General features: G+C 42.8%; 1 protein-coding gene across 5 annotated transcripts in view; it reads right to left on the reverse strand.

Annotated features, from left to right (window-relative positions):
- Positions 1-13634, reverse strand: part of RB1CC1 (RB1 inducible coiled-coil 1) — a 90421-nt gene that overhangs the window by 11186 nt on the left and 65601 nt on the right. For 3 of the 5 annotated variants that reach the window (XM_029923934.1, XM_029923932.1, XM_029923931.1), the window contains exons 16-18: positions 6562-6742; positions 3540-3648; positions 3207-3447 (exon numbers count right to left, since the gene is read on the reverse strand). In XM_029923934.1, coding sequence (XP_029779794.1) covers positions 3207-3447; positions 3540-3648; positions 6562-6742 — 531 coding nt within the window. The remainder of the gene's footprint in view (positions 1-3206; positions 3448-3539; positions 3649-6561; positions 6743-13634) is intronic. The other 2 variants (XM_029923935.1, XM_029923933.1) reach the window with 1 other exon arrangement.

The raw sequence follows: 13634 nt of genomic DNA on the forward strand, positions 1-13634 counted from the left end.
CACAACTTGCAAATATTTTCTTCCTCTCCATAAGCTGTCTTTTCATTTTGTTGATGTATAGAACCTTTTTAGTTTGATGCAGCCCAACTTGTTTTTGTTGCCTTTGCATCCAGTGAAAAACCCCTGAAATCACTGTCAAGGCCAATGTCAAGGAGCTTCTCTCCTACATTTTCTTCTATGAGTTTTATGGTTTGGGGGTCTTATATTCAAGTCTTTAATCCATTTTGAGATGATTTTTGTGTGTGGTGTGACATAACGATCTAGTTTTCCCCACACCATTTACTGAAGACACTATCCTTTCCCCACTGAGCATCCCTAGTTCCCTTGTCAAATTTTAGTTGCCTAATACACAAGAATTTATTTCTGGCATCTCTATTCTGTTCCATCTAGCTCTGTGACTACTCCTGCCACCTGTTAGATTACTGTAATACAGTTTGAAGTCAGGAAGTGTGAAACCTCTAGCTTTGTTCCTCTTGCTCAAGACTGCTTAGTCTACCCAGGGGGTTCTGCAGTCCCCTGTGAATTTTAGGATTGCTCCTTTCTAGGTCTGTGAGAAATATCACCAGAGTTTCGATGGGGACTGCACAGAATCTGCAGCTTGCTTGGGTTAGTAAAGACGTGTTAACAATTTTAATTCTTCCAAATGATGAACACACAATCTCCACTTGTTTGTGGCTTCAATTTCTTTCACCAGTGTTGGTTTAATGGTCTCTATACATGTACATACATACATGCACACATGCACATATCAGGCCACCATCATTCGCTCTGAACACTGTAGCCTTGTATTAATTTTGAAATAAGGACACGTGTTTTTCCAACTTCATTCTTTTTGAAGATTGTTTTCATTGTTTTGAGTTCATTGTATTTCCATATGAATTTAGGACACTGTCCACTTCTGCAAAAAAGGCGTGTTTCAACAGGAATAGTGTTAAATCTGCAGATCAGAGTATTGTTACCTCAACAATATTAAGTCTTCCTTGTAATTTCTATGCTCAGCACTGGGCCTGAACTCACAACCCCAAGCAAGATCAAGAGTTGCATGCTTGGGGCGCCTGGGTGGCTCAGTCGGTTAAGTGTCCAGCTTCCAGCTTCGTCTCAGGTCATGATCTCACGGTTCATGGGTTCAAGCCCCACGTTGGGCTCTGTGCTGACAGCTAACTCAAAGCCTGGATCCTGCTTCAGATTCTGGGTCTCCCTCTCTCTCTCTGACCCTCCCCTGCTCATGCTGTCTCTCCATTTCAAAAATAAAATAAAAAAACATTAAAAAATTTTGTTACAAAGAGTTGCATGCTTTACTGACAGAGCCAGCTAAGCTCCCCAAGATCAAGTCTTCCAATCAATGAACATGGGATGTCTTTTTATGTCTTCAAGTTCATTCAACAATGTTTGTAACCTTCAGCGTACAAGTCTTGAACTTCTTTTGTTAAATTTATTCTTAAGTATTTAGGTTTTCTGTGAAATTCTGGGGATTGTCAGCACACAAGATATTATATATACAAATACAAATAGTTTTATTTCTTCCTTTGTAATCTGGATGCCTTCAATTTCTTTTTCTTGCCTAAGTGCCCTTTATAGAGCCTCAAGTGCAATGCTGCATACTAGTAGCAAGCGTGGACCAGCTTCCTCCTCTTGATCCTTAGGGGAAAAGCATTCAGTGTTTTACCACGAATATGGTTTTCTTGCGGATTTCCTTCTTTTAAAAATAGTTTTAAAAAGATTTATTTTTGAGAGAGCACTTGCACGTGCGCATGTGAGCTGGGAAGGGGCAGAGAGAGGGAGAGAATCCCAAGCAGGCTCCACACTGTCAGCATAGAGCCTAATGTTAGGCTCGAACTCACAAACCATGAAATCATGACCTGAGCGGAAACCAAGAGTTGGGTGCTTAACCAACTGAGCCACCCAGGTGCCCCTGATGTTTAACTATATGTTTAATTATTATTGCACTGCGTCATGATGGCCATCTTCATTCTCCATTGTATTTGAAATGCTAAAATTGTCTGTTGGTTTACGCCTATATTAACAAATGAGATTATCTTATATCTTAATCTCTATCATTTTTAAATCTATACCTGTGGTTATGGTTGTATTCATTCCACATATTTATTTGTACCTTCTTCATCCCTGAGATATTATTTGTAGTAGTTTATAGTTATGAGTCTCATTTTTTAACACACCTACTTGAGATTACAGAATTGTCCCAGTGTTACTACCTTGATTGTATCTCTCTTTTTTGATACTTTTGTTTAGAATTAAATAACTCAATTTCCATTTTCTTATCAACACCTACATAGTTTATACAGGTATTCAAACTAGCAAATGTAAAAACTACATATGTGACTAATTTTCCATTGCTTATGCTTAGTGGCTGGAATCACATCAACATTTAGAACTCTGGGACTTGTTTTGTGACCTGGTATAGAGTGAATTTCCTTAACTGTTACTCTATTGCTTTATTTATTTACTTTTTTACTTCATTGTGTCCTGCGAGAAAAAAAGGCTACCAGCCCTGTGGCTCTACAAAGTTTTCCTTTTAGATTTAATCCATTTTTTTATTCACAGACAACTGATCGAAGTTTTATTTTTAAGCTTCTATCTACAAGTCAACCAACTGCTGATGGCAAAACTGTACCTTCTCTAAATATGAAGCTTCTTTCACTTCTAAAAACCTTTTGCTCTGAATGATTTATTTTTCCCATTATTTTTCTTCAGGTGCTTCTCATATGTAGAATTTGGTCGGATACTTTTTTTTCTTGAGAGGTTTTGTTGTGATAGGTCAGTTAACTTTTCACACGTTTGGACTTATTTCACTCATTGACGCTAATTACCATGGTCTCTTTAAAAACTCCTCCGCTCTCCCCCACCCAAGACACATTCACAAAAACCAACATATTCATCACTGCAGTAACACCCTCTTTTCCTAGGTAATGGAACTCAGTGTAGAGGCTTCCCGTCAAGGCCAATGCTGACGGCAGTGATGACTAACCTGGCGCCTATGAAAGTCCGGGGCACGCATCAAGTACGAAAACAGGCCAACGTAATCCACATACACACACCACCGGTATATTACAGTGTCTCTCACACGTTGAGCTTACAGCCTCACAGGCCCGGCTTTCGGATCGGCGGGCTGCGGCAGGTGTTTCCCACCTCCAGGCCCCTGGCTCTGAGAAGCCTGCGGCGGCGGCGGCAGAGACCGCGGCACTTACCGCACCGACACCATGCTGGTCTCCACGGCCGAGTCGGCCCTGCCTTCCTCGTGCGGCTCCAGGGCTGATCGCTCCGGGTCCCCCGGCAGCTCCGGTGCGCAGGCCCCGCAGAGCTCCGGGGCCGCGGCTACGCAGGGCGAGGGGACGAAGCTGCCACTGCGCAGCTTACTGACCTCTTCTTCCAGTTTTTTCTTTTCCTCAAGCAGACGAGCTCGATCCTCAGACAAAGATTCTATGAGATCTAAACGCCCCCAAGTTGAAACAACACGATGAAACAATTCGCACGGCACTTTTAATTGTAAGAGTTAAAAACACGTGACAGACGTGACTCACCTTTATCTCGCTCTTGCTGCTGCATCGTGCTTTTCAGCTTATCGTTAAGATCGTTGATTATGTTTTCTTTTCGCATTTTCTCTCTGGTTAAAACAGTGTTAAAATTGGTCTGAAACAAGAGAATGACAAGTACTTAAATGATCTGAAAGTACACAGCAGCGAGGGCTAGATAACCAGCAAGCGTCTCTGCGGGAGCACTCGTAGTGGAGAAGGCGGTAAGGCTCACAAATGATGCAGGTCGGTCGGTCGGTCGGTCGGTCGGTTGGTTGGAGAGGCATAAAGAGAGGCACAGAGGATCCTAAGCATGCTCTGCACCGTCAGCAGAGCCTGACACGGGCTCGAACCCACAAAACCATGAGATCGTGACCTGAGCTGAAACCAAGAACCAGATACTTAACCCACTGAGCCACCCAGGTGCCCCACAAATGTTTATTTTTATTTTTTAAATTTATTTCAATGTTTATTTATTTTTAACAGAAAAACAGAGTGTGAGTAGGGGAGGGGCAGAGAGAGAGGAAGACACAGAATCCAAAGCAGGCTCCAGGCTCTGAGCTGTCAGCACAGAGTCCAATGCCGGGCTTAAACCCACGGACTATGAGATTGTGACCTGAGCTGAAGTTGGGCGCTTAACTGACTGAGCCGCCTAAGCGTCCTTGAGGTTTATTTTTAAATAAGAATGCTATACTTCGTAAATAAGTGTCACTATATAGTCTGGGCTCCATATTAAGATATGTTCCAATTTAACACCTTACAAATGAATTCTATTTTCTCATTACTGTCTACATATTTATTGTCGGAGGAAAAGCACAAGGAGATGACTTTATATTTGGGAAAGTCCTGCTTCTGGAATCATCATTTTGTTTTTGGCCAAATCTTGACTGCCACAGTGATGTTTCAGAGGTGACACCATCCCATCTCCATCTCTTATCTGGACATACACAATAGTGACTGCACATCTGGTTTACAATAACTAGGCTTGTTACTCTTCGATTTTCATAAAAACTTCCCCGGGGTGCCTGAATGCCTTAGTCGGTTAGGTGTCGACTCCGTTGAGTTCAGCCCAGGTCATGATCTCACAGTCAGGTGGTCGAGCCCCACATCAGACTCCAAGTTAGGCAAGGAGCCTGCTTAAGATTCTCTCTCTCTTTGGCCCTCTCCGATGCTCGCACACCTGCTCTCTTTCAAGAAAAAAAAATTAGGAAAAAACCCCAAACCTTTCCTACTACGGAGCTCACGTACTGAAACGCTTGCCCTGATCACAGAAGCCCACTTGGCAATTCTCATTGTCGCTTCTTTTCTAAAGATGACCAAATTGTCAACAACTGCATTTGTAAAATCTCCATTAAGATCTTCTTTAAACTTAAGAATAAAGACGGATGGCAAACAACTCTTCCTATGTGCCCACCATTTCCAACACCAAAATTAACAGTCAGGATCCTTCAATTGATGCATAATGCCAACAGTGCTAAAAACTGGGAGATATAGTAAGGATCTGGCATTTTTAGATCAAAATTAGTGAGTTCGCACTGAGTTAAGGATCATTTCTAGCCAGAAAGCATGTGTAAAGATGCCTCAAAAAGGACACTTAAGATGGCTTTTGTTAAGCCATTTCTCTATGTATTATTTATGTAAAAAAATCAACAAACATTTATAACAGCATACATATTTCAGTCAGTTAATTCATCCCCCACCTAACCTGGGAAATCTAAAAGTACAACCGTGCTCATAAACGAGCACACAGAGAAAGGCAGCAAAAGATGCAAGTACATTTTATGTAGAATGAATCATACAAAGGAATGTACACAACCTCAGATTTTTAAAAGCAGTGGCATCATTACTGGTCTCTTCCTTGGTAATTCTTACTTAAATCTGGTTGCTACTTGGCCTCCCTGCACACTTATAAGTGCGCTGGCTTCCACTCTCCTCTAGTGAGGAGACATCCCTTCTTTTCAGGCTCTTCCTTCTTCCCCCAGGCCTTAACACCTAACATGGAAGGTTACTACAGGTCTCGATCTACAATATTTTCTTGCATTCTAAGAAGACATGAGTGTAATCCTACCCCTTCAGAGAGAGGAAAACACCACGTCTATTAAACAAATGTGTACACCGACTATGACATGTGTACTGCTTTGGAAGTACGTTCTATGGGGTACAAATAAAGCAGGTCACCCTTCTCCGAGGCCGGAGCTGCCCCTGCAGACAGCCACAGCCCCCGAACCGCCTGGGTCTGGCAGCCCCCACCCCCTTCCTCCCCGCCCCAGGGGGCGGTCCTGGTGAAGTGCAGATCCGGCTGTGGCTCCTCTATTTCCTCTCCCTCTGCTTGTCCTCCAGGCACCGGAGGTGAAGTGCAAGCTCCTTCGCTGGGTGCCCTGGTCCCTAGCGGTGGCTCCTGCCACCCTCACACACTTTACACCCTCCCTCACCATTCCTCAGCATTGGTAAGTGAACCAGCAAAATCCAACAGGCCACCATCATCTGCCACCAGCCCATCCATGTGATAAGAGTAAGGAAGTATAAGAAATTTGTACAGGGGCGCCTGGGTGGCTCAGTCAGTTAAGCATCCAACTTCAGCTCAGGTCATGATCTCACAGCTCGTGGGTTCGAGCCCCACGTCGGGCTCTGTGCCGACAGCTTGGAGCCTGGAGCTGCCTTGGATTCTGTGTCTCCCATTCTCTGCCCCTCACCCACCCCGGTCACACTTTGTCTATCTCAAAAATAAAATGAACATTAAAGAAAATTTAAGAAAGAAGAAATTTGTACTGATTTGCATGTAATTTAGAATAATGAAATTTTAGAGCTCAGGGGGAAATTCAAACATTATATATGAAATAGTATAAGCACTGAATTGAAAATGCTTTTATCATGAAGATATTTAATAAATACCATTAAGCTCAATGCTGGAAAGTCCCATCTAAGATACAAGGCGCCCTCAGCTGCACAAACCAATTACACTCATTAACTTAGATTAGCTTCTTTAGACCTGGAATACAGGTAACATTTAAACCACCTGCTGAGAACATACCTGCTGCTCAGCAATCAGGGATGTCCGGACATTCTGCATTTCTTCATTCTTTCTTTTCTCTTGTTCTTCAAGTTGTTCTAGAAACTTTGCTTTTTCTTCCTGAAGCTTTTCTTGAAGTTCAGCAACTAGGCTTGAAGAATCTTCTCTGGTAGATTCAACGGCAAGACTAGAATATAAAGCACTGAAATCTTTTTCCAAGAAACAAATAATCATGAATATCTCAAATGCCATCATTTGCTGACACTGGAAACCTATCCTCCTTAGGCCTGGCAGTAACTACCAGATGTTTCTGTGAAAGCCTCCCCCGTTCTTACCTGCCAACGGAAGCAAGTAAAGGGCAAAGTGACACCAACGCGGCTGAATTACTATAATGATTATATGAGATAAACTCACTTCTACAGTAAGCGGGAATGTTTTTCAATATAAAAGTCAATCTGCCTCTCAAAAACTCAGCTTCAAAATTTCAGTTCTGCTAGTCCTAAAACTGTATGGTACAAGACAGAGAGATTAGAAAAAGAAATAGAAAAAAGAGGCACATACATGAGGATCATGTACACTGAAAAGTCCTTAATTTTTAAAATAGGTTTTAGTTCATTTTGTCAGCTAATGAATAAACAACACAAAACTAAAGGCGGGCTTAAATGCCCACACACAGTAAATCCATATTCATAATTCATATTCATTTCCTTCGAAATCAGCTAACCCCTAAAGGGCTGCTGACAAACCACAAACACAAGTTACTAAGCAGTTTAACTTCTGATATAGAAGTGAATTGTCTATTTTCAATCCGATAATCTTTTACATCAAAAAACTTTGCCCACAAAGTAGATAATTAACCCCACCAAATGAGTAACATGTATGTTAAACCACAGGAAAAAGGCTGCAGTCTTAGCAAATATTCCCAAACTATTTTGGTGATGAAATCAACTAATTGATTTCATTGTACATTTACATAATTTAATGTTTTTGGAATGAGAAGGCATTTTACAATCAATGTGGATACTGAAATTGTTTGCTCTTATTTATCTTATTTATTCCTGATGTAACTTCTTAATCTATAATAAATTATACTATTAGCACTACAGCAGTTGATAATCATACAAAAACTATTCATTGTGAATAGTTACTCATGCTTCTAAAATTACTGATAAAATCTAGTAATTCATATAAACTTGCTGCCCATTTTCTCTTAAGAGATGGTTTTAAATGACCACACATGAAATATGAAGTTAGGGACATACCTGATATTTCTATCAAAGTCTGACACTTCTTACAGAAGTTTATAAAAAGCCTTCAACTGGGGAAACACTTCATCCATAATATAGTAAAAAAGGATAACGTAAAAGACTTGTTTTTTAAAGTTTTCCTTTAGGGGTGGAGGGGAAGGGGGTATGGAAGGGAAGTACTATAGCACAGACGCAAACCGTATGTAAAACAAAGGATTACTGAAGGGCTAGAATCTAAATGTGGATTCAACATACAAGTGCTAAGGATTAAAATCAGATACAGGCAGGGTTTACATATTTGTTCTTCTTCAACAGTGTTTGTCTAATGTCTTACTTATTTTTAAAATTAAAAAATGATTTTTGAGAGAGAGCAAGAGCGCCCGCGCCTGTGAGCAGGGGAGGGGCAGAGAGAGAGGGAGACACAGAATCCGAAGCAGGCTCCAGGCTCTGAGCTGTCAGCACAGAGCCCGATGCGGGGCCTGAACCCACAAACCGCGAGATCATGACCTGTGCCCAAGCTGAACACTTAACTGAGCCATCCAGGTGCCCCTATGTAGTTTTAAATGTTTATTTGGGGGGGGGGGACAAGTGGGGGAAGAGGAGAGAGAGAGGGACAGAGGATACAAAGCGGTCTCCTCGCTGACAACGCAGAGCCCAATGCGCGGCTCAAACTCATGAAACGTGAGGTCATGACCTGAGTTGAAGTTGGACACCCAACCAACTGCGCCACCCAAGGGCCCCAAACACTGTGGGTTTTATCAGAAGTACAATGTAAAGTCATTAAAGAATTTTATCTAGAGAGAGGAGGACTAGAAGACTGTTGTGAGTGAGGACACTGGCCAGAATATTGGAACACAGTCGTGAAGTGTAAAGGAGAGACGGTTTCAGCATGAGAAAGTTCTGGAAGGGCAGCGCTCTGTCTAGAGCAGGGCCGAGGCCTGGGGAGGAGGCAGCTGGTCAGGAGTGCACAGCATGGTGAGGGACTCTCCTGGACGCACTGGGAGGAACAGTCCCCTTCCTGGAGGACTTTTCACCTCCCCAAGGATGAAAGGCCCCACAGGGGCCAGCAAGGGGGTTTCCGCTGGCGGGGGACAGAGGTGCGCCCAGAGGGCACCTAAATTCATTGGTTCCAGAGGTGCTGCACCACAGATTCTGTGCGCTGCACAGGCATTGGACAGCTGTTCTGGGACAAGAAACATCAGGCACAGTGTGGAGAGGCTCTGCTCTGGAGGATGGGGGGCCGATACCACGCGGTGCCAGGTCCTTTAAGATTTGAGTGTCTTGGGCACCCACCTGGGTGCCCAAGAAACAGCGCAGCACGCCCAGCTAACTGCTCCCGCTCTTCTGTAGGGCAGCCTTAACAGCAAGGGCTGAGACCTGCCCTCTTCTGGGACAAGAGACTGGGGGAGGTGACATCGTCCCCTCCCACCCCCACTACTGGCAACCACACCCTGAGACATCAGAGAGCAGCAGGCGGCTCGTCGTGGAGGCCAGACCACTCACCTGTCCCCTGTGCCCGGTGACTGCGTGTCTGCTTGGCAGGCAGGACGGAGTCTGAGCCAGCCCAGAGGGCCTGTCCTGCAGGGGCCCGGCACAGGGGGTGCCCCGCACACCAGGTGCACGGAGCACACAGGCTTCAAAATGACACCTGCCATTCTGCTGGAAACAGCACCAGGCTTACCGCTTTTCTTTTGGAATCGGGCTCATAGTTTTTGGTTTGTCGGTGTGTTTTTTTCATTTTTTTTTTTCGAATCAAGGTTTTTCTCCCCCCTTTTCCTTTCTTTTTCTTTGGAATCAGACCTATGGTATTTTTACTGCTTCCCCCCCCCCTTCTTTTTCCTTTTCTCTTTATTTGGGTTCAGGCTTTTCCCCCACTTTTTCCCCACGCTTATTTTCACAAACGAATTGAAGCAAACCTACCTAGAAGTCCAGACACTCTCCACCACAAGTAAGGAGGGGCTCTGCAGCGGGAGAGAGCAGCCAGATCTCAACTGCACGTGCACACACTGCGTACTGGCCTGCTTCCTGCAGTGCCAGGCTGCGGGCCGGGGACGCCCTGGGTAACACAGCAGTCCTCTCCGGCGCAGAGTACAACACGCTTTCAACACACACCAAAGACAGAAACGCAGCCAAAATGACAAGATGGAGGAATTCTTCCCAAAAGATAGGTCAAGAAGAAATCAAAATGAGAGCTCAAACCAGAGATAAGCCACGTATCTGAAAAGCAGTCATCAGACCAGGAGCTGGCCTTGAAAGAAGCACAGAAGACACCAGAGAAAACCCTGCTGCAGAGTTCAAAGACCTAGCGCCTAGGCAGGCTGACATGAAAACCTATAACTGACATACAAAACTGACCGGATATAGTCACAAGGAGGCCTGAAGAAGCAGAGGGAAGAATAGGTAACATAAAAGATAAAATTATGGAAAATAATGAGGCTGGGAAAAAAAAACCAATTAGATCATGAGGGGAGATTTAGAGAACTGAGTGACTCTATAAAATGAAAAGATTATCTACATCATATAAGTCCCAGAAGAAGAGTGGGAATAAGGGCAGAAGGTTATTTGAACAAGTTTTAGCTGGAAATTTCCTTCAATGTGGGGAAAGAAACAGGCATTTAAGCTGAAAAGGCACAGAGACCTCCCCTCAAAATCAACAAAAACAGGTCAACACCATAACATACTGTGGCAAAATATGCAAAATGCAAACACAAAAGCAGAATGCTGGACAAAAGGTCCTAACCAACAAGGGCAGACACATCAGGTTAGCAGGAGGTCTGTCCGGTGCAGCCTGGCAGGCCAGGACGGAGCGTCAGGAGACAGACACCATGCTGAATGGGAAAAATATGCAGAAAAGAACTCTTTATCCCAGCAAGGCTGTCATTCAGAATAGAAAGAATTTCCCAATCAAATAAAAACTAAAGGAGTTCATGACCACTAAACCAGCCCTGCAAGAAATTTTAAGGGAGACTCCTTGAGTGGAGAAAAGACAGAAGCAAAACAAAAAGACCAAAAGCAATAAAGACTAGAAAGGACCAGAGGATATCACCAGAAATATCAACTCTAGTGACCGGTAACACAACGACACTAAATTCCTATCTTTCAATAACAACTCTGAATGTAAATGGACTAAATGCCCCAATCAAAAGACAAGGTATTAGAACGGATTAAAAAACCCCTAAGATCCATCTATGTGCTGCCACACGAGGCTCATTTTAGACCTAAAGACACCTGCAGACTAACACTGAGGGGATGGAGAACCAGCTATCATGCTAACAGATGTCAATACAAAGTCTGAGTAGTCATACTCCTATCAGACACACTGTATTTTAAGACACAGACTGCAACAAGTGACGAAGAAGGGCATTATATAATAATTAAGGGGTCTATCCATCAAGATGTAAATATTTATGCTCCCAACTAGGAGACAGCCAAATACGTAAATCAATTGGTACAAACATAAACTCTATTATAATAATATAATAGTACGGGACTTAAACACTCCACTTACAGCAACCGACAGATCATGTAAGTAAAATACCAAGAAAGAAAGAATGGCTTTGAATGACACACTGGACCGGATGGACTTAACAGATACATTCAGAACATTTCATCCTTTTTTAAAAAGTTTACTTATTTATTTATTTTGAAAGAGAGAGAGTGCACACATGCAAGCGGGAGACGGGGAGAGAATCCCAAGCAGGCTCCACACTGCCAGCTTGGAGCCTGAGCGGGGCTTGAACTCACGAACCATGATGAGATCACGACCTGAGCTGAAGTTGGAAGCTTAACTGAGGTGCCCCTCAGAATATTTCATCCTAAAGCAGCAGGACACACATTCTTCTCAAGTGCACATGAAACATTCTCCAGAACAGATCACACACTGGGTCACAAATCAGCCCTCAACAGGCAAAACAAAACAAAACTGAGATCATACTGTACATATTTTCAGATCACAATGTGATGAAACATGAAGTCAACCACAAGAAAAAATTTGGAAAGCCCTCAAATAAATGGAGGTTAAAGAACATCCTACTAAAGAATGAATGGGTTAACCAGGAAATCAAAGAAGAAATAAAAAGAAAAAAACAGAAGCAAATGAAAATGAAAATACAACAGTCCAAACCCTTTGGGATGCAGCTAAAGCAGTCATGAGGTGAAAGGGTATTGCAAGTCAGGCCTATCTCAGGAAGCAAGAAAGGCCCCAACTATACAGACTAACCACACACCTGAAGGAGCTAGAGAAGGAAGAGCATTAAAGCCTAAAGCTGGCGGAGAAAGGGACCTAAGGATTAGAGCAGAAATAAAGCATAGCGAAAAATAACAACAACAAAACAAACAAACAAAAAAAAAACAGTGGAACAGATCAACAAAATGAAGAGCTGGTTCTCTGATGAGCCGAGCCAGACTCACCAGAGAAATGACCCAAATGAACCAACACCACAGATATGCAAACAATTATAAGAGAATATTATGGAAAATTAAATGCCAACAAACGGAACAATCTGGAAGAAATGGACAAATTCCCAGAAACTACCAAAACTGAAACAGGAAAACACAGAAAATTTTGAACAGACTCATACCCAGCAAAGAAACTGAATCAGTAATCAAAAATCTCCCAACAAACAAATGTCCTGGGCCAGATGGCTTCCCAGAGGAATTCTGCCAGACATTTAAAGAAGAGTTAAGGGACGCCTGGGTGGCTTTGTCGGTTAAGCGTCCCAACTTCGGCTCAGTTCATAGTATCACAGTTTGTGGGTTCAAGCCCCGTGTCGGGCTCTGTGCTGACAGCTTGGAGCCTGGAGCCTGCTCCAGATTCTATCTTCCTCTCTCTCTGCCCCTCCCCAGCATGTGCTCTGTCTCTGTCTCTCTCAAAAAATGAACATTAAAAGTTTAAAAACTAAAGAAGAGTTAATACCTTTTCTCAAACTGTTCCAAAAACCAGAAATGGAAGGAAAGCTTCCAAGCTCATTCTATGAAGCCAGCATTACCTTGATTCCAAAACCAGACAAAAACCCTACCTTAAAAAAGGAGAACTATAGACCAATATCCCTGATGAACCTGGACAGTTAGAAACTGAAATCAACAGCAAGTTAAAGAATTATTCACAATGATCAACTGGGATTCATTTCTGAGTTGCAGGGCTGGTTCAATATTTGGAACTCAATGTAATACACCACATTAACAGAAGAAAGGATAAGAACCATGACCCTGTCAACAGATGCAGAAAGAGCTTTTGACAAAATACAGCATCCGTTCTTGATAAAAACCCTCAACAAGGCAGGAATAGAGGGAATACACCTTAACATCATAAAGGCCATACATGAAAGACCTCAGTATCATCTTCATTGGGGAAAAACTGAGAGCCTTTCCCTGAGGTCAGAAACAAGACATGGATGCCCACTTTCACCATTACTATTTAACATAGGATGGAATTCTCAGCCTCAACAATCAGACAACAAAAAGAAAAAGCTGATACAAATCAGCAAGGAAGAAGTCAAACTTCCATTATTTGAAGATACATGATATTCTATGTAGAAAACCTGAAAGGTTATACCAAACAAATCGCTAGAATACATGAATTCAGCAAAGTTGCAGGATATAAAATCAACGTGCAGAAATGTTGCATTTCTATACAATAATAGAGCAGTAGAAAAAGAAATCAAGGCATCAATCCCACTTATAATTGCACCCAAAACAATAAGATACCTAGGAATAAACTAAAGAGGTTAAAGATGTGTAGTCTGAATACGACAAAACACTTACAAAAGAAACTGCCTAGGACGCACAAAAAAATGGAAAAGCATTCCAGGGCGCCTGGGTGGCTCAGTCCATCAAGCGTCAGACTTC

Source organism: Suricata suricatta, chromosome 15 (genome assembly GCF_006229205.1).
Source record: "Suricata suricatta isolate VVHF042 chromosome 15, meerkat_22Aug2017_6uvM2_HiC, whole genome shotgun sequence".
In the NCBI taxonomy this organism is placed as follows: Eukaryota; Metazoa; Chordata; class Mammalia; order Carnivora; family Herpestidae; genus Suricata; species Suricata suricatta.